This window comes from Tribolium castaneum, chromosome 2 (genome assembly GCF_031307605.1).
Source record: "Tribolium castaneum strain GA2 chromosome 2, icTriCast1.1, whole genome shotgun sequence".
NCBI classification, from domain to species: Eukaryota; Metazoa; Arthropoda; class Insecta; order Coleoptera; family Tenebrionidae; genus Tribolium; species Tribolium castaneum.
The window spans coordinates 17,146,367-17,166,661 of NC_087395.1; the positions used below are offsets into that span (position 1 = coordinate 17,146,367).

The following is a 20,295-nucleotide window of genomic DNA, read 5'->3' on the forward strand; positions in this document are numbered from 1 at the left end:
TTGGCCGTTAAAATTATTTTACACCATACGACCCCCTTAAGAAAAACTTGCCCCGCCCCCACCAATTGTCATTCCTACACCTGTCACAAAAAAACTGTTATTTAATCATTTGTGCGTATTTATATGTTGTAAACATTCACAAAATACAAGGTGAGTTCGATAGTTGGACTCACAATTAACTAAAAACGTTTCAAACCAAATTTTAGGTCCACTTGACAATAATGTAACATAACCTAAAAAATGGCAAATACAGGAGTTTTGCCCTTTGTGCGGGGCGTAGACTTCACGCGCAATGATTTTAGCGTAATTTCCCCCTAAAATTGAGTTGGTGAAACCTAAAGCGTTTTTTTAGGGTGAAAAATTTCCCGAAGCCGTTAGTTCCATGACTGGAGTGCAATGGCTCAAGTTAGATCGCACGAATTTGACCGAAATTCCCAAAGAAATGGGGAATTTGCTCAAACTGGAACACTTGTCTTTAACTAGGAACCAACTTGAGAAACTCTACGGCGAGTTGACGGAATTGAATTGTTTACGTACCCTAAATTTAAGACACAATAAGGTCAAAAGCTCGGGGATTCCCTCAGAACTGTTCCATTTAGAGGAGCTGAGCACGCTTGATTTGAGCCACAATAACCTGAAGGAAGTGCCTGAAGGGCTGGACCGTGCCAAGTCGCTTTTGGTGCTCAACTTGAGCCACAATCAGTGAGTGATTCTTAAAGAATTAATGGGGGATATTCATAAAAAGTAGTATCTATTTATAAGTATTAGCATTTACTTAAAAGAATCAGTTCAACCTAAAAGTAAATATTAGAATCCATAGAATATAATAGTATAATGATAACTTATACTAATATTTATTTAAAAAAAAGCTTAAAACGGGAAGTTTTTCTCGTTTTTGAAATGTTAATAACCCTTTTTAATAGCCATTTCGATTGTTCATGTGCATTCTATAATGTTAGTCGTTACTTCACACGATCGAGTTCATAACGATTATAAATTCCTGTTCTTTCAAGAAAAAATCTTATACGACATTTATACAGTTTTTTTATGTGTACAAAGACAATTTCTAACTTCAAGTTACAAGTTACAAGCTTACAAACCCGTTAATTTGGTTATTTAGGATTTCTATTTCGTAGGATGTATTTTTAACAATAACATTTTATGTGTGATAGCTTTTACATTTCCTGTCCTTTGTATTTATCTATAATTTTTTGCGTTATTTATGAGATATGAATTTTTGAAAAATAACGGTACCTTATTGAAACGTCTATAACTTCACGAAAGAATGAATAACTTTAACGGTCAAAGGACAAAACATTTGCGCTAACTGAATACTTTTTAACACAATTTTTTTGATGTTTTTTAATAAAATTTTATACAAATATTCATAATTATTTAAAAAACAATTAGAAGAAAGATAAATTTTAACGCTACGAACAGAATGCGACCAAAATACTAGAAAATGTAGTACATGTTATTTTAGAAATAAGTGAAAGATGCTTTTTCTGTTGTACAATTTACAGATTTATTTTTAAAAATTATTATTATTTACCGGAAAAGATAGTATTTGGGTTATTATAAAACGGACTTCTTTTCAATCTCCAATTTTCATTGATATAAAAATCTAATCTAAGTAAGAATTTCTTTATATAACATACGTTACTTTGGATATTTTTTTTTCAAAAACATAAAATACGAGTTGATGCGATTAAAAAATATAAATATCTTACTCTGTTCCTATCATAAAACCACAATTTTTTCGTCGGTTGCTCGAAACTAATGTGGGTAATAAGCCGGTTTTTAAAAAAAAAACGCCTTCCTCACGGCCCATAATTTATCCTACTATTTAAAACAAAAAGTACAAAACAAAAAAGCACAAAAATTATAATTCCTCGTCGTTATTCTTGTTTAGTCTTTTTAAAAATAATGTTTCCAATTTTTTTTTTTGTTTCCGAAGAATATGAATTGCTTGGAAACACATTAAAACGTGTTTTCTTTAGCATTTGGAGGTCTATAACCTTTAGATATCCGTACTTTAGTCTTAAAAAAAATTGGAAATTGTTATTGCACCACGATAATGCACTGCCACGCACATTATCGTTTTATGATTTCCTAAGCGTTTCCGAGGGAAATTTTGGAAATTATAAATCGGCTTTTTTTAGGCCCAGAGTCACTCAAATTGCTTCGAAATCGACGAATAATCGCCTGAAAAATCCGAAGATACCGATGGTTAATAATAATAATAATCACCTTTATTAATGCTACTAAACTTTTACAGTTACATTTACTACAAGAATTAACAATTTAGCACATTTTTTACAGAATATTTAAACGAAACACAAAAGTAATTTGTGAAAAAATCTATACTGTTACAATAAAGATTACATAAATAAATGAAGAACATTACTTAAGAGAGAACGCAAGGAAAAATTAGATGCTTAAGTATGAATATAAAAGAAGGATATTTTACGTACAGAATAATGAGGAACACAAAATTTTAGTAAACTAACTTTGTTAAGAACATTAAAAATAAAACAAATTCGCTGGTAGATTTTTCTAGTTTCCAACTTTGCCAAACCCAAATAGTTTAAACTGTGAGCGTAGTTATTTATAATTTTGGACGGAAGTTTCCATTTTATAAAATTAACAAAACTATGCTGTACAACCTCAATTTTCTCGACGTATGTTTTATAGAAAGCTAACCACAAAATGCAAGCATACTCTAATACAACAAGTGTAACAAAGAGTTTTTAGTGTTGAAATATTTTTAAAATCTCCCATATCTCTTAATATACAGCCGAGAACTTTATTAGCTTTTGCGATAACATTTTCATTTTCAATGATAATTTGTTATCGAAAAAAACACCAAGATTAATCATTTGTCATTTATCTGTATTCAGAAGCATTTCGTTTTTAGAATACCGCCAGTTACATAAATGCATAGCCTCCTTGATGTCTCCATACATCAATGAGGCCATGCCTAAATGGTTATGAACTTCTTGTAAAAGTTGAAGTTATTGACCTATTTAAAAAGTTTGTTTAGCAATGGTTGGCAGAATTTTGTGAAATAAAAATCGGCTTTTTAAAGCCTAAAGAGTTTTTATCTAAGACTTATGAATATTTTGAAGAATATTTTTTTATAGAAAAATTTTGTATCTACGGACGAATCTGTAACTTTTAACTATTCCATTGGGTTATTGCTGTCAAGTGTCTGGTAGACTTTAAATGCAGATTCGTTATTAAATTTCCATCAAAGTTCCTAAAAAATTCTCCCAAACCTCGTTGGTTTATGATGAGCCGGAAGCCAGCTAAATCTCACCGAAGTCAACGAAAAATCATCTAAAAGTTTCGAATTTTCCAAAAATTTTTCGTCAGTTTTCAGCTTATTAACGTAATAGAAAAATCGCTTTAGCGCTTTCAATATATTTTTTTTAATGATAAAGCGGATTTTTGAGCCCACTGGTTCACTATCATTTTCTTCCTTGATCAAGAAATGTTGCATTAACCATTGCAACACATTCTGCCGAAAACCGCTCTATTTTCTCTCCTACCTTTAAACTTTTTTGGAGTTCTTAATACGGCAAACAAAACTTCTTTTAGTAAATTGACTTTTTGCTGGAACATAAGTCTAACGAATAGCAGATTAGTGATTTCATACGCACATAAGAGTATTAGAAACTTAATTATTTCTTAATGATTTTTAAGCATGTGCTAATACTTAATAAGCACATACTTAAAAAAATAAATATATGCATGTTCTACTTTTTATGAATATCACCCAACGTGTTTATTTATTGTTTCCAGCATTGACTCGATCCCCAATACTTTATTTATAAATTTAACCGATCTGTTGTTCCTCGATTTGAGTGACAATAACTTGGAGACGCTTCCTCCCCAAACTCGGCGACTAGCGAATTTGCAGTCGCTTATTTTGAATAACAATCCTTTGGGCCACTTTCAACTGAGACAGTTGCCGTCTTTAGTTAACTTAGAAACACTACATATGAGAAACACGCAACGAAACTTGGCCAATTTCCCCACAAATTTGGAAAATTTGGTGCTCCTGACTGACATTGATTTGGCCCAAAATGCCCTACCGAAAATCCCTGACGCTCTGTATTCCCTTCCGAACTTAAAACGCCTCAACATGAGCGAAAACGAAATCACCGAATTATCGACCGCCATGGAACTGTGGCAAAAACTCGAAACCCTCAACCTCTCACACAACAAACTCACTTGTTTACCGGCCTCTTTGTGCAAAATATCGACCTTGAGACGGCTCTACGTTAACGATAATCAGCTGGATTTTGAAGGAATTCCATCAGGGATTGGCAAACTGGGCTGTTTGGAAATTTTTTCGGCTGCCAATAATCAACTAGAGATGATCCCGGAGGGGCTGTGCCGGTGTGGGTCGCTAAAAAAGCTCAATTTAAGCTCAAATCGGTTGATTACGTTGCCGGATACCATCCATCTGATCAATGATTTAGTGGCTGTTGATTTGCGGAATAATCCCGACTTGATCATGCCCCCAAAACCGGTGGAAATGACCCGTGGGGCGGGCTTGGAATTTTACAATATTGATTTTTCGTTGCAAAATCAGTTGAGGCTTGCGGGGGCCAATGTTCCGGCCCCAACTCCGGCCCAAAGTAATTTAAATTATTGTTTTAACAAAATTTCATTTGCGTTTTTTAGACCCTAGTAAAGACCCAATTGCCAGGAAAATGCGACTAAGACGCGGGAGAAGAGACCATGAAGAGGCCGATCAAGACCAGGCCAAAATTTTGAAAGTTTGTCTCATTTTTTAAGGGAACTGGTGTTAGAATTTAATTATTTTCTATTACAGGGAATGAAAGATATCGCAAAAGAGAAAAATCTGAGTATGCAAGCTGATGATACAAAAGCCGAGTCTTTGAAGTTTGTTTTCGTGTTTTGTGATAGTTTTTGGAAATTAATGTTTGAGTTTTTAGGCCCAAACGCTGGGATGAGACTTTGGAAAAGCCGCCACTTGATTATTCTGAGTTTTTTGAAGATGATGCGGGGCAAGTGCCGGGTTTGACAATTTGGGAAATTGAGAATTTTTTGCCTAATAGAATTGATGAGGTGGCGTATGGGAAATTCTACGAGGGGGATTGTTATATTGTTTTGAAGACAACTCAAGAGGAAAATGAACAGTTGAATTGGGAAATTTATTTCTGGATTGGGGAAAAAGCACCGGTAAGTGTGGCTTGAAATCAAATAGGCCTAAATTTTAGTTACTCTTATTTATGGAGTGATAAGTAAAAGTGTACAATTTCCATCATATTTCATTTCAAACAGGGCAATCTCAAAAATCTGACAAAAAATTTTTGCTTTTTGATTTATAAAACCTGTATAATAATTTTGGTTCAACTAAATATTTAAATTAAAAAAAATACGTGGGGTATTTCTTGTTTGTATGTAATACAAATGTATTATATTGTCCCTTTTTAACTAGACCTTTTAACTGTATACATCTGCATTCTAAAATAATAATCGTAATCTCAAACAGTGGAGTTAACGTAACGAAGTTTATAACTTAGGTTTTTTTTTAAATATAAAAACAATTTCTAATGTTCCTAGCTTGCAAACTCTTTAATTTTATTACTTTGGATTGCTTTTACGTACGTGGCAGCTTGTAAATCTCCGTTTTTTTATTTTGCATGATTTCTTTCGATATTTTTTATTAATCCATTTATGAGATATGAATTTTTGAAAAATAAATTTACATTATTTTTTAAACGACAATAATTGGGTCAAATTAGACGGTTTCTGTTTCAAATTCTTCGTTATTAAACGTGTTTTTAATCGAAAATATCACAACTAAAGGGGACGACAGGGTGTGCTGCAAGGACAAAAATATTTTTTTGTTTTTTTTGTAGAACCTCTCATTTAATTTTAAATCATAAATTGCATAAAAATAGAATTGTGTTTATTAGAAAAAATTTCGATGTTTTCTTATTAACATTTCATACAAATATTCATATAATTAAAAAAAAACGTTTAGAAGAAAGATACGCTATGAATAGGATGCGACTTAAAAAGTAGAAAATGTAATATTAGTTTTTATCAACATGCGAATATTCACTTTATTTTGATAGTATTTCTCCCTAAGTTTAGTGAGTATAAATGTAACAAGGCTCGATATACAGTGAAATCTCCTATAAGCGGACACCGACGTTGACATACTTTTTGTCCGGTTAGTGGAGAAATAGTAATTTATACATAGAAACAAACTAAAATGAATTTATTAAAGAGATACTAGCATACAATTTCCTAGAAAAATATTTTGTTTTCAAAGTATACTAAATTTTATTCATCAAGACTCGCAGATTCACAAATATTTACTTAAAAAAAATTGATTTGTCCATATTTTCATAGTTTTTAGTTTTCATCCCGAAAGTTGATTCAGAAAGCAGAATACTTTTATTACGTGCTTTTATGAACCAATTATATTTTGATCAATATTTTGATTTCTTTTGATTTTCAAATAAACCTCGCATTTCACAAACGTTTCCAATTCCAAGCGAATTAATCTTCAATTTTAACAAGATTTGCTGTTTGGGTTTTCCTTATTCTTTCTTTGTCATTTTATACTCGTCTTGTTTTTTGGGTAAACAAACCCAGAATTTGTTTTTTTTTTTCTATAAATATTAACATATGCTTTTTTAGTTTTATTTACTATGATAACGTTTTGTATAAAGAATGAAATGATTTGTACTAACGAATGCATATATAGACACCCAAGAACTAGTACGATAAATAATACACATAACTTTGAAACCTCTTCTGGTGTCTAATCTGAATAACAAAGAAATAAAACTATAGTGGCGGTCAGCTCGATTTGCATGTGCGTCATCAATTTCATTTTTTCATTACCAACACAAAGCTATAAAAAATTATCAAAAACAATGCAAATTTAAACAGCTAAGGGCTATCTAAGGGTGGTAACCTTGAACATTAATTTACATGTGCACTTCGACAACACCGTCAAGTGTCACGAATTTGTCAAACTGACATTGACAGTAAATTATAGACGTCGTCGCATGGTTGTCGAAAGTGTTGTCGGTGTTAATCGCAAGTATTTTCTGTTCGTTTATTGTGTTTTGTGATTTGCGTTTCGTTAGGTTTTTGATTCTGCGTTTATTAGTTCTTGTTTTGTGAATCTGTATTTTTTGTCACAACTCATAATTTAAACACTTCGTAACCTCAAAAAATATTTGATAGATTGTCACCGCTATGCCCCTGCTATGTAAACGTAGTGACAGAAATGTCAGATGACGCACACGCAAACGGAGCTGAGCGCTACCATATGCTACCCGCTTATGTGATTCCCCGAATTTTATGGCGGATTGTCGTAATAATAACTAATAATAACAGGCGCATATGACATACTGTCCGTTTAAGGGAGATATTTTGTTTCCATTGATTCAAATTACATTGTCCGCGTCCGTTTATTGAAAAGTCCGCTTAAAAGAGAACCAATATCATTTAAAACAACAAAATTGTCCGTATGTGTGAGGGGTCCGCTTTAGGAGGTGTCCGTTAAAAGAGATATACCTACCTAGGCCAACTGTAAACGGATGGTTTTTCTGTTGTACAGTAAAAAAATATTATTTACTGTGAAAAATTGTATTTGGGTTATTACTTATTATAAAATGGACTTCTTCTGAATCCCTAATTTTCGCTGATTTAAAAAATCTAAGTACAAAGTATTTTCTATGTTAATTTCGATGAACGTTTTTCCAAAAACATAATAAAAAACGAATATCGCGATTAATATGAGTATGAATATCTTTTTCTATTCATATCATAAAACCACAATTTTTTGGCCGGTTGCTCGAAGTTGATGAGTTTTATGTAACTAAAAATATTATCGTACTCGTGGATTATAAAAATAAACTAATAATTGGCTGTTTCCAAAAAAATGCCTTCCTTACAGCTCATATTCTATCTAAAACAAGAACCATAATACAAAAATTAAAAAGTTTAAGTATGAGTATTAGTTTGTTCAATTTTTTTCCTTTGTCTAATAATATGAATGGCTTAGAAAAAAAGTAAAACGTGTTCACCTTAAGCCTTAAAAAAATTGAAAAGTGTTGCACAACGATTATGCACTGCACTTTCTTATTCAACATAAAAATAAAAATGAGAAAAATAAAACACAGCCCTATGTTCTTTTGATTGATTTTTCTTTAAAACATAATGACATTGAAAGGAAAGTCGATTAAGAGGTCTTCTTAAAAATAATATTTAAGAGTCTTACTAAAAAGTGGAAGCAGAGTTGAGATACGTGTGTTGCAAGCTAAGAAGATTATAAATTCAATAATAAATTCTGTGTAATTCCATCATTCACTGTATTTATGTTCTGATCAATACAAATACGTTACTTGTGGATACGTCACTTTTTTTCGAACACATTTGAGAATCAAAAAAAACTTGAAAACCGTTTATTTAATCAAAAATTATTTCGTTACACGACGTGCACAAGACATAACCGAAATAAGAACATTGATATTTGAACAATTAAGCAATTTGAACACGGCATTTTGTTTACAAATTGTTAAAAACCTGTATTCTTCCATTGTTTTACAAATAAGTTTGCGTAATTACAGTAATAATTTCGTTGATTAAATGATTACAGCTTGACAAGAGGGCGTGTTCCGCCATACATGCCGTCAATTTGCGCAATTATCTGGGCGCCCAGTGTCGCACAATTCGCGAGGAACAAGGAGACGAATCCGAAGAATTCCTCAACCTTTTCGACACCCAAATCACATACATTGAGGGTGGCCGCACTTGCAGCGGATTTTTCACAGTCGAAGATAACGTAAAACTCGTTAAACCTAGCACATTTTTTTTTTCATCTAAAAATTACAGATTTTTGAAACGCGATTTTACCGAAGCCACATTGCTGGCCCCACAATTCACCTCGAACCCGTGGCTATTTGTGCCGAGTCACTGGACCCCGGTTATGTTTTTATCCTCGACACCGGAATGAAAATCTTTATTTGGAACGGAAAAAAGGCCAAAAATACGTTAAAATCGAAGTCGAGGCTCATGTGCGAGAAGATTAATAAAAACGAACGGAAAAACAAGGCGGAGTTGATTACGGAAAGTATGGGGAGTGAAAGTAGGGAGTTTTGGTTGGCGTTGGGTGAGCCTGAGGGGCTGCCGCCAGAGGAGCCATTACAGGTTTGTGTGTTCACTTTTGGTATTTTTGTGTTTTTTAATTCAATGTTTAGGAGCATGTAGGTGATAATTTCGTTCCGGTGCCCCCACGATTGTATCAAGTGCAGTTGGGGATGGGGTACTTGGAGCTGCCCCAAGTCGAGGTGCCCCACGGTAAACTCGTCAATACTTTACTCAACAGTAAGAACGTATACATTTTGGATTGTTACTTGGATGTTTTCGTCTGGATTGGTAAAAAATCGACGAGACTTGTCAACGCTGCCGCTGTTAAATTGTGCGAGGAACTTTTCAACATGATTGATCGGCCCGATTATGCTATAGTGACCCGAGTCAGAGAAGGCACTGAGCCCCAGGTAATTTCTTTATTTTTGACACTGTCGTAACTAACTACACACACATGTTTTACATCGGTTACATTACAGCACGACTTTGCTGCATCTCTCTCCTGCTTCTAGAGGTGTCGAAACTTCCTTTCTTAGAATTTTTATTCTCAATTTTATCTTCGGTTTTATCTCTTTACTTAAGTTCTTCCCAGCTTTCCTAGGTGTGGAAACTTTCTTTCTTGAAATTTTTATTCCCAAACAATCATTAACTTTGCCCAAAACTTTAACTTCTCTCAGTTCTCTTCAGTTTCATAGTTGCACATAAAATGGAATCTTCATATCTTACAGATCTTCGATGTTCACGTTCTGGGTATCTTCTTTATTCTCTTACATTGGCATCTTCATGTATATGTATTTCAAAATTTTCTTGTCTTGAATCTTGTGGCACTTTTTCTTCAGAAGTTATTTCTTTTAACTTTTGTAAAATAAATCTTCTGTAGCTGAATTTATTGTCTTCAATGTTGACTGTTCTGAAAACAGCATTTCTTGATTTCTTCACAATTTTAGTTTTTTCATCCATTAATCACTCTTTAGACCTTTGAAATTTCATAATATCTAACAAAAAATATTTTTTCTGCTTTTGAATCACATTTAGTTTGTTTTTCTTTTGGTTGCATTAAACAAAAATTCTTAATACACTTAAATCTGGCTTTCGTCCTGTCCAAGTTTCTTCTGGAGTCATATTATTTACTGCTAGAGTAAATAAGCTCTTTTAAATAAAATAAAATATAACTAAAAAACTTCTTGACGTTAATCGATTCCCGGATTAATTTACATAAGATAGTATCAAAATAGTTCTACTTTTTCGTATAGTTTTACCGTAATTGAGAAAAAAAATACACATTTGTAAATACACTCTACCAAAAATTTAGAATTTTGAAAAAAAATTGCTAAAACCAATTTTATTTAATAGATTTTAATCTGCTCTTTACGATGAAACAAACTGTTTTCCTTATGTATAGTCTTATAGTTTCGCCGTAATTGTTCCCTTCTTCGATGACATATTTGTTGATTTCCGGTACTTGGAATATTTATCATGCAATAACTCCCGAACTTCTAGAGATAACCATATAAAGCTTTCTATTTTTGGAAAGCTCCTTTAATTATCTATCTTTTCCAAAAAGAGCATTGTTATTCGACTAATAGTTTTCTCGAAAATTGCTCATAAATGCAAAAATAGGTAAAATAAAAAAAATATAATGAAAAAACTATTGAGAATTTTCTTAAAGCCAATCAATTTCCCGGTTTATTTTACATAAAACAAAATTAAAGTAGTTCTACTTTTTCGAATAGTTTTGCTGTAATTGGGAAAATAAGAAAAATAAAAAGATTGTTAATACTTTCTCCACAAAATTCACAAATTTGAGAAAAAATATTGCTAAAAGCCATTCTACAGGCTGATTCTTAAATAGATCGACACAATTTCATCATAGCTTTCCAAGGATAAGTAGAGACGATCTGCAAGACATTTACGCTTTTCTTTTGTAGGGGTAGAAATCTCCTTAATCCGTGCCATTTACGGCACTCATGAGTTTAAATTCGTTGTATTGGAACAAAATGTGCTCGTTTTCATCATAAATATCGCTAATACACAGTGATCATTGTTACATTGATCAAGTACATGGTCATCAAATGAATATTGTGCTTTCTATTACTTGTAACTGTGCTAATACTACTTAGGAGCATATCAGTGGCGTACGCTTGATCTCCAACATAAATTTAAATATTTTCATTTCGAAAATGGTGATTCTAAGAATTTTTTTACTATTTTTCCCAGCATGTACATATTTTATACTACCATGGGTAGAAGTTTGTAGGTCTATTTAAGAATCACGCTATTTTGTATAGATTTTGATCTGCTCTTTGTGATCTGTTTCAACTTCAACCACATCCTTGAAATTTTTGATTTTTTTTTAAATTTCAGACTTATTCTCTAAAAAATATACAAATGTTTTTCCATGTAAGATCGTCAGTTAAAATAAAAAATAACTCGATGCTTGCAAAATGTTTTGTGCAAAAAATATGTAAAAAAATAAATGTTTCTATAAACGATTTTTGATAAAAAATATCGACACTGGTATAAACAGAAATACAGTTTCTTTATTTGTCGATGCTTTTGAAAATACGTTCGATGAATATTAGATGTGGTTTATAATTATGAACCTAGAGTTTACAAAGATATCAAATTACGATTTTCTTGTTTTTTAAAGCTGTAATGTTTTCGTTTTTTTCGCTAGATTTTTATTTTTATTTATTTAGGGCTAGTAGATCATTAAAACATTCTTAAAAGATCTAGGTGTGCAATAAATAAATAAAAAAAAATTGAGGAACAGCGAAGGAATTTTTTAAAAATGTTGATTTTAACCAGATACAGTCCCTCAAAGAATCGAATTTTCCACAGGCGGCAGTGAGACCAGTAAATCGTGCGATCTGTCAAATTTTGAACTTTAAGGTCTCATAACTTTTTTATTTTTGCGAATATAAAAAAATGAAAACTACCATTAGTTTTACAATTATGAAGACTATTAATGGTATTAATTTCAAAAAAATTGAAACTTCCTCATTGCAACCAAAGCCTTTTTCTCCAGCTTTTCATCCTTTTTTGTTCCATCCACATATTCTAGAATTAGTTCACAATTAATTAAATGAACTCGCATTGTATTCCAATCCATGTAGTTACTAGTTACTTCAAGTTTTTCGAAAGAACTTCCGTGACAATGTAGCCATTTTTACTGATCCCTTCTTTACAAATTTCGTTTAATAAATGCAGCTTCTGGGCCCAGAACCTGTTGTAAATTAGAAGAGACTCAAATAGCTAACTACACAGTACACACACATGTTTTAAATCGGCTACATCACAATATGATGCCTCCATTACTAATATTAGCACAAATATAGAAAATTTAAAATATTTAACGAAAGTTTCATTGAATAAAGCGGAAGATTGGTACAATGGCAACAGTTTAAAGATAAATCGAGATAAAACTAATAATATCTAAAAAAATTAAAAACGAAAAGATCAATAGTATAAAGCTCCTGGGAATTCACATAGATAATAGACTCAACAGGTCTCACCACGTAGATGCCCTTACCTCTAAACTTGCCACTTATGTGTTTTTATTTAATAAATTAAAAAAATCAGTATACGTCAACACACTGTTAATAGCATACCATGCCCTAGACCAGTCTCAAATAGCATACGGAGTAACTTTGTGGAGAAACTGTGGACATTCCATAAAAATGCGCATCATTGCGGGCTCACTGTCGGCCAATATTCAAGATGTACCGAGTTCTGCCTCCTCCATGTTTATTTATTGTACACAGTTGTAGAAATACATAAACTTAGAAATAAATTTCTTTTACAGTCGGATACACATGATTATAATACTAGATCAGCCAATCTAATTAAACTTCCGTATTGTCGTTTGGAAACTAGTAAAAAAATACACTTGACGTGAAAATTTATAATAAACTTCCCAACAGCATAAAAAATTTGACCGCAATGAAATTTAAGTATATTATTAAAAAATGTCTGTTACACTTTTGTTTTTATTCATTAAAAGAATATATGAATACGTCTTTAGAAAATTTTTTCTTACACTGATATTTCCTATCTTGTGTTATGTATTTAAATGTAAATTATTGTTTTATACTCTTTCTTTCCTTTTTCTAACGAGCTACACTGTATGTTTATATTTTTGTACTTAAGTAGCAAATTAAGATTATTATTATTATTAATTATTATAACTTCAACAATAATTAACGAAATAATTACAGATTTTCAAATGCAAATTCGCCGGTTGGGACGAAGTCATCGCAGTGGACTTCACCCGCACGGCCGAGTCCGTGCAGAAAACAGGCGCGGACTTGACGAAATGGGCCCGTCAGCAGGAGACAAAGCACGATCTCACGGCCCTCTTCACCCCACGGCAACCCCCAATGCCGCTTACGGAAGCCCAACAGTTGATGGAAGAATGGAACGAGGATTTGGAAGTGATGGAAGCTCTGGTTCTTGAGGGCAAAAAATTCGTCCGGCTTCCAGAGGACGAGTTGGGGCACTTCTACTCGATGGATTGTTACGTGTTTTTGTGCCGCTATTGGATGCCCATCGACGATGATAGCGACGGGGGTGAACCGACGAATGACGGGGATGATTTCCATTGTGTTGTTTATTTCTGGCAAGGGCGCGAAGCGTCCAATATGGGCTGGTTGACGTTCACTTTCACGCTCCAGAAGAAATTCAAAATGTTGTTTAATGATAAGTTGGAGGTGGTGAGGACGTACCAACAGCAGGAAAATATGAAGTTCATGGCGCACTTTAAACGGAAGTTTATCATACACCAAGGGAAGCGTAAGCAGAGGGAGAAAAACGCAGTGGAGTTTTATCATTTGAGGTCGAATGGAAGTGCCTTGTACACGAGGCTCGTGCAAATTAAACCGGACGCTTCGTCACTTAATTCAGCCTTTTGGTAAGAAAATTTAATCTAATCCATTTACTTTTTGGATAAGGATAACGTCCCGTTAGTTTTTTCTTTCCCGTTCAATTAAAAAAAAATGCTGTATTTAAGCGGAAATTCCAAACGAAAAAGTTGCAACTGATAAAGCTCTAAATTCACTCCACAAGGCTTAAAATTGCTTTAAATCTGTTTAAAATAATCTGACGTTTCGTACTGAGAATGATTAAAACCCTGACCAAATAGTTGTTAAAACCTTTTTACACAGTACTAAAAAGGTTTTTTATCGAAAACTATATCGGGTGGTCCATAGATAGTAAACCACCCAAGTTTAAACATTAGGACTTACTCAAGAAAAAAATCAGACACGTCAGTTTTTTTAAAGGGGACACTTGAATGTACAGCTGTGATGTAGTTAATTTCAATAAAAACGAAAAATTGAATTTTCTTTGGATTTTCCTTATCAAATTTAAATACACTGATAAAAACTATTGGCTCAAATAATTTGAGGCTTGGGTCAGATTTGTCAAGTACTGATTGTCAGTTTTAATTTAATCTTTTGGAAATAAGCCATGTTCAAACTAAAAAAAATACAAAAATCTGACAGTTGCAGTCTATGATATTATTACAGTACTGTACTGTATTTTTTGCGTTTCTGGGATATTCCATTTTCGTATAATTTTCTGATTAATACTACTTTCAAATATTATAAACTTCTACTGAAAATTTATTATTTATTTATTTTGAAATAGATTTTACAATCAGAATTATTATTTATGTTTATTTATTTTATTGCTATATTGTTTATCTAATCCGAAACAAAATAAAGATTTCTGTTATCAGGGAATTGTTTTATAACAATGTTTTAAAGTTTTATAACCGAATTTTATAAATCATATTTGCCCATTACAGGGATAGAAATTGATAGAAACTTTTAAAGTAGACGATATCTTAGTTTTCTCGCTTCTAAAAACTTCTCAAAATTTAAACCGGAATGTGCTTATAACTTTTTATTGAAACAAAATTTAATTTTTATTTTTCCTTTGCCTCTTTGTATTTATGCCATTTCTTCCGTTGCTTCATAATACCCTTCTTTTATAGAAAAATTTTGACCATACGGTGGAACTCGGTTATAACGAACGCGGCTATTAATAAACGCTTGGACAAAATTGTAACAAATTGGTTCGGTTTTAACGAACGAACAAACCTAGCTTACAAGGAGCGCTCGCTTGTATCGTCCAAAATTTTGAACGTCTATTCCGGAAAAACTATTCAAAAATGTGCAAATATTTTGATGTAAACCTATGTAAAATGATCTGGGGAATCGAATGCTTTTTGTTTGCAATTTTCTGGCAAACTATTAATCGTAGGTCGATTATCTTTTTTGAAAAAAATAGATTTACAATAGAGTTTTCCTACGATAATAAACTTAATAGGGTTACGTCTTTTAGTTCCGGAGTTATTGCCCGATGAATGTGAAAACCATGTGGAAATATTCACACTTTTAAAACGTCTATTACAGAATCGTCTATCCAAAAATGTAAACCTATGTAAAATGATCTTGGGAATCGTTAAATTCTCAATAGTTTTTGAGTTATGATTTTTTTAATTTTTGCTTTTATTTGCATTTTTCCTATTAATCAAAGAAGAAGGGCTTTTTTTGGAAAAAACAGATTTTTGAAAGAGCTTTCCAATGATAATACAGTTAATGGGGTTATGTCTAATAGTTTCGGAGTTATTATCCGATGAATGTCAAAAACACGTTGAAATATTCACACCTATGTAATTAATTACTCGCATGTATCATCCTTTATAAGATATATTAATATTCATTCGAAAACATCGCCATCTTTATGCTTAAAAATTACTCTATAAAGACAAGACAAGACTCTAAAGTCTCTTGGGTGTTCTTTATAAGTAAGTTTCACTGTAATAATAATAATAATAATAATAATAATAATAATAATAATAATAATAGTAATAGTAATAATAAAAGCCTTTATTCAAAAAAAAGGTGAGGAGGCGAAATCTAGCTGACGCTATTCTACTTAAGCTTTCACAAAACAAAACAAAAACATATTTTTTTCAAATATAAACCAAAAAAAAAACAAAACTAGAAATAAATGCGAAAAGAAAACATAATACAGGGTGCTCAAAAACTGGCGCACCAACTCAGTGGTACGTTGTTGAGAAGCATGTGTAGATCACGGAAAAATCTTGAAAAAATTTCTGTTATATTTTAAAAAATCTGGCACAACAAACTTATTTTGCCAACTTCCTCAATTTTTATTATTTTTTAATGTTTTTATGTTTTGTACTAAGTAATCGTTCCCTAACAAAATGATGAATAATTATTTTTAAATTTACTATCAGATCTTAGCAGTTCTTTTAATTAAAAAAAATTAAATTCATCAAAAAAATCACAGTTTGTAGATGTGCCAACACTGGTAACTATTTCTTAGGAAACCGTTTCAAAAATAATTTATTTTTATTGTTGATCAAATTCTATTGAGATCATGACTGTTAGGCAACGTTGCCATATATCATTTATCTAAAATTCGTTATTTATCAATAACTTCAATACAAAGAATTTTTTTACTATTTTTACCATTATGTGTAAGCAATTCTCTACCACACTCCATTGAGTTGGTGCGCCGATTTTTGAGCACCCGGTATAATATTAGTACAAGAAAATAGTATGAATTTTTAAATAATACTTAAAGAAAAGTAGGTATGTGTCCTCAATACTATTGAAAAATATAAAAAATAATAATACAAAATAAAAACAGAACAAAACAGCAAAAGAATAATTATTGAAGTAATAAAAATTTTAACTTTATTTGTTTTTTAAATAAGGAGGTACTTACTGTAGGTACTTGTTTTTTTTTGAATTGTGATGTGAAGTGAAATATAGTCGGTCCAGGTTTCATTACATATAATCTGGAGTTAAAAAAAACTTCTCTTTCTTGTTCGAATAGATTATGAACCTCGGTGAAACTTTTGTACATAACTGACACACTCTCGGACTAAAAACTTCAATAAAGAAAGTATTATTAAGCTACCAAAAAGATGGCTGAAATCACAGAGGTAAAGGGAGAGTACCTACGTGAAAAGAGTTTTGTTAAAATTATGTTTCAATAAAAAGTTAAAGACAATTCAAATATTAATTTGAACCCCCTTGCAATAGGCAGTAGGAATTTGAGAGATGAAGTTATAGTGCAAACACTTTATCGAGAACCACATTTAAAAAAATATATAAGCAATTATCAAACGTTTTCCGCCCTAGATTTTTGAGAACGCTGCGAATACGGTTAAATATATAGAAACATAAAGGAAAAACATTGTAGATAATTAAAATTTTTTCCAAAAGTTCACGACAAGTGACAGTATCTTATATTCAAGGGTTTACTCCTAAGTTTACGGTAATTTTTACGGCAAAAGAAACGTATTTGTTTTGAACATCTGTGAGGCCCAAATTGTTGAAGATAGACCTTGCGTTTTTTTTAACCACTGAAGTTATATTTCTTTTGATTTCTTTTTTTTTTTTAGTTATATCCTGAATGTTCCTTTCGAACAAGAAGACGAAGCCGGTATTGTTTACGTCTGGATCGGGTCAAAAGCAGACCCCGACGAGGCTCGCCTGATCCAGGAAATCGCCGAAGAGATGTTCAACAGCCCTTGGGTGAGCCTCCAGGTGCTGGCAGAGGGCGAAGAACCGGACAACTTCTTCTGGGTCGGCCTCGGCGGCAAGAAGCCCTACGACGCGGACGCCACCTTCATGGAATACACAAGACTCTTCAGATGTTCGAACGAAAAAGGCTATTTCGTGGTGTCGGAAAAGTGTTCCGATTTTTGCCAGGATGATTTAGCTGACGACGATATCATGATACTGGATAACGGGGAACAAGTCTTCCTGTGGCTGGGGGCCAAATGCAGCGAAGTCGAAATCAAACTGGCCTACAAGTCGGCACAGGTATCTATCTAATCCTCGTTTAATTTCCTACGACTTTTTTTGTCTCGCTTTTCTAGGTTTATATCCAGCACATGAGAGTGAAACAGCCAGAGCGCCCTAGAAAGCTATTTTTAACGCTCAAAAACAAGGAGTCGAGGCGGTTCTACAAGTGTTTCCACGGATGGGGGGCGCACAAAAAACCACCAGAGTAACGTGCCAAAATTTATTTAAAAAATCACAGTATTAACCGAGCTCAACTGTGGACATTTTCTAGCGGTTATACATAAAGGACACTAATTTATTGAACAATCTATACAAATAAATAAGTTTTAACAAGCACTGAGTTTCATTTCTTGGTCATAATTAGTCATCATCGTCGTCGTCATCCGATGGGACAAATAAATCGTTCTCTTCGAGAAAATTGGCAATGTTTTTGCTGATTGCGGCCCCGATTAGCAAACCCGGGACCACGGTCAGGATTAGGCGAATTATCCCAAACGACGTCCTGTGGGGCTCCGGCAAAAGACCGCCCGATTTCGAGTAAACTGCCGTTCTGACGGGGCCCAAGCTAACCAAATTGGGGCGATTTCCTAACACGCACTGCTTCACGATGGGATTTAGGCGAGACAAGACCATTTTAGCACAACTTTGGGTCACTTGGCACTGACTTATTAAAAATATAACCAAACTTTTTGGGAACCACCTGACAAATCAATAATCTGAACTGGCGCCCTCTACATGTTTAATTTCTAGAAAAGTAATTATTTTTTTATTAATTTTTGATACAAAAACTAAATTAATAACACAATAAAAATTAACTCATGGTTTCTTGTTCGAATAAACGTTGGGCAAGCTGTTCAAGATCTTGCACAACTTGGTGTGATTACTGGAATCGAACTTCTCATTATTAAAGGTGCAAAATTCGTCGGCTCTTATTGTTTTACTCTGCTGACAAACACCCTTTACCTATAAAAAAAAAAATTAGCAATGTTCGAGGTTATGTCCACTATTCACCTCAACATATCCCTCTATGTCTTCAGTGAGGGGTTTATTTAACTCCACGGGAACCAACACACCATCCGACGAACGCAAAGTAAACGTTTTGTCTCCAACATGGGCCCCATTTACCAAACCACAAACTGCAACGTTTTTGCCCACAAAACCCGCAATTTGCGCACCGCTCACAATGTTATACAAGGGATTACGGGTACTCATGATCGTCATAATTTCTGTTTACACAATTATGAGCAAATAGGGCTGTAAATTAATAAATACTTACGGGGAAAAAACAAAATTGGATTCGCAAAACTTCACTCCCGCGCTGTCTTAACTGTCAATGTAAGCGCAACGTAGCCAACAGAACAGAAACAAACATGACTATTAATATTGTTTCTAAGTTTTAATTATTCGACGGTTAAGTTGCCTAAACGGGCTAAGTTTCGTACGAGTTCGAAAAAAAAACGAATAGGCTTAATTGGTTACGATTTAACGTACGATAAAATAAGTTTGATAATGTTTCAAGGTTGGCACCCAAATGTGACAAGCGTACCTAACCTCAATTCGCGCAAATCCGTTTGTGTTTGTAAATAATTAATTAAAGACAGTAGAATGTCTCTAGTCCCTGATTACGACTCGTCATCGAGTTCTGCGTCCGAAGCGGACGAAGAACCCGTGAAACCCGACGCCAGGTAACGTTAAAACCCCACTCGCGCACTTCCCCTTCATTTCACTTTCTGGGTCCCTGCTCGTAACATCAACCAAATAAAAATCGGGTCAGCTGTTACATGTTCCAGGGTCCCCGCAAAGGCGCCCCTCAAGCTCCCCAAGCCGGACTTCGTCGGCACATCCACCGACCCGGACGCCCCCAAAAGCTCGGTTTTCAAAAACCCGTTCGCAGAAGCGGAGAACGCCAAAGAGGCGATTTTGCAAAAGCACGTCAAAATGGTCGACGCCAAAGACAACGTCGTGGTCATAAACGGCAAAAGAATCTGCTGGAATTACAGGAAGGGGCGCTGTCGCTTTGGCCACAACTGCAAGTACGCGCACGACTCGGACTTGCAAAAGTCGAAAGAACAGCTGCAAAGCGAGCAGCAGGTGCAGCAGTCGGTCGTCTGCCAGAGCCAGAGCTTGCCTGAGCCGTCGCCCCACGAGCTGGAGAAGATCAGGCAGGAGGCTGTTACGCAAAAGCGGAAAAAACGGCCGGGGCTCACGCAAGGGCTCGTTCCGGGGAAAAAGGTCATGAGGAATTATGTTAATCAAAAGTTGTAATTGTGTGATTAAAGGGGTGAAGAAAATGCGG

At 33.6% G+C, this 20,295-nt stretch overlaps 4 protein-coding genes across 4 annotated transcripts; 2 read left to right on the top strand and 2 right to left on the bottom strand.

The window, feature by feature from the left end:
- Positions 1-15: 15 nt before the first annotated feature.
- On the top strand, positions 16-18,332 carry fliI (flightless I). Its single transcript, XM_015983193.2, has 13 exons — positions 16-150; positions 207-303; positions 353-702; positions 3,805-4,646; positions 4,693-4,787; positions 4,844-4,914; positions 4,968-5,214; positions 8,660-8,845; positions 8,896-9,210; positions 9,261-9,560; positions 13,368-14,059; positions 17,594-18,017; positions 18,074-18,332. The coding sequence occupies exons 2-13, from the start codon at positions 241-243 to the stop codon at positions 18,206-18,208; spliced, it is 3,720 nt and encodes a 1,239-aa protein (XP_015838679.1). The 5' UTR covers positions 16-150; positions 207-240; the 3' UTR covers positions 18,209-18,332.
- EMRE (Essential MCU regulator) lies at positions 18,206-18,773 on the bottom strand. The gene has a single exon (XM_064354620.1). It carries the CDS (start codon positions 18,630-18,632, stop codon positions 18,360-18,362), a length of 273 nt encoding a protein of 90 aa, XP_064210690.1. The 5' UTR covers positions 18,633-18,773; the 3' UTR covers positions 18,206-18,359.
- Positions 18,774-18,815: 42 nt separating this feature from the next.
- LOC656876 (uncharacterized) lies at positions 18,816-19,211 on the bottom strand. The gene is made up of 2 exons (XM_963376.5): positions 19,011-19,211; positions 18,816-18,962 (listed from the first exon to the last, which is right to left on the bottom strand). The coding sequence occupies exons 1-2, from the start codon at positions 19,209-19,211 to the stop codon at positions 18,816-18,818; spliced, it is 348 nt and encodes a 115-aa protein (XP_968469.3).
- An 80-nt stretch (positions 19,212-19,291) lies between these two features.
- Positions 19,292-20,290, top strand: LOC656965 (uncharacterized protein). The gene is made up of 2 exons (XM_963458.5): positions 19,292-19,684; positions 19,790-20,290. Exons 1-2 carry the CDS (start codon positions 19,605-19,607, stop codon positions 20,262-20,264), a joined length of 555 nt encoding a protein of 184 aa, XP_968551.1. The 5' UTR covers positions 19,292-19,604; the 3' UTR covers positions 20,265-20,290.
- Positions 20,291-20,295: the final 5 nt, after the last annotated feature.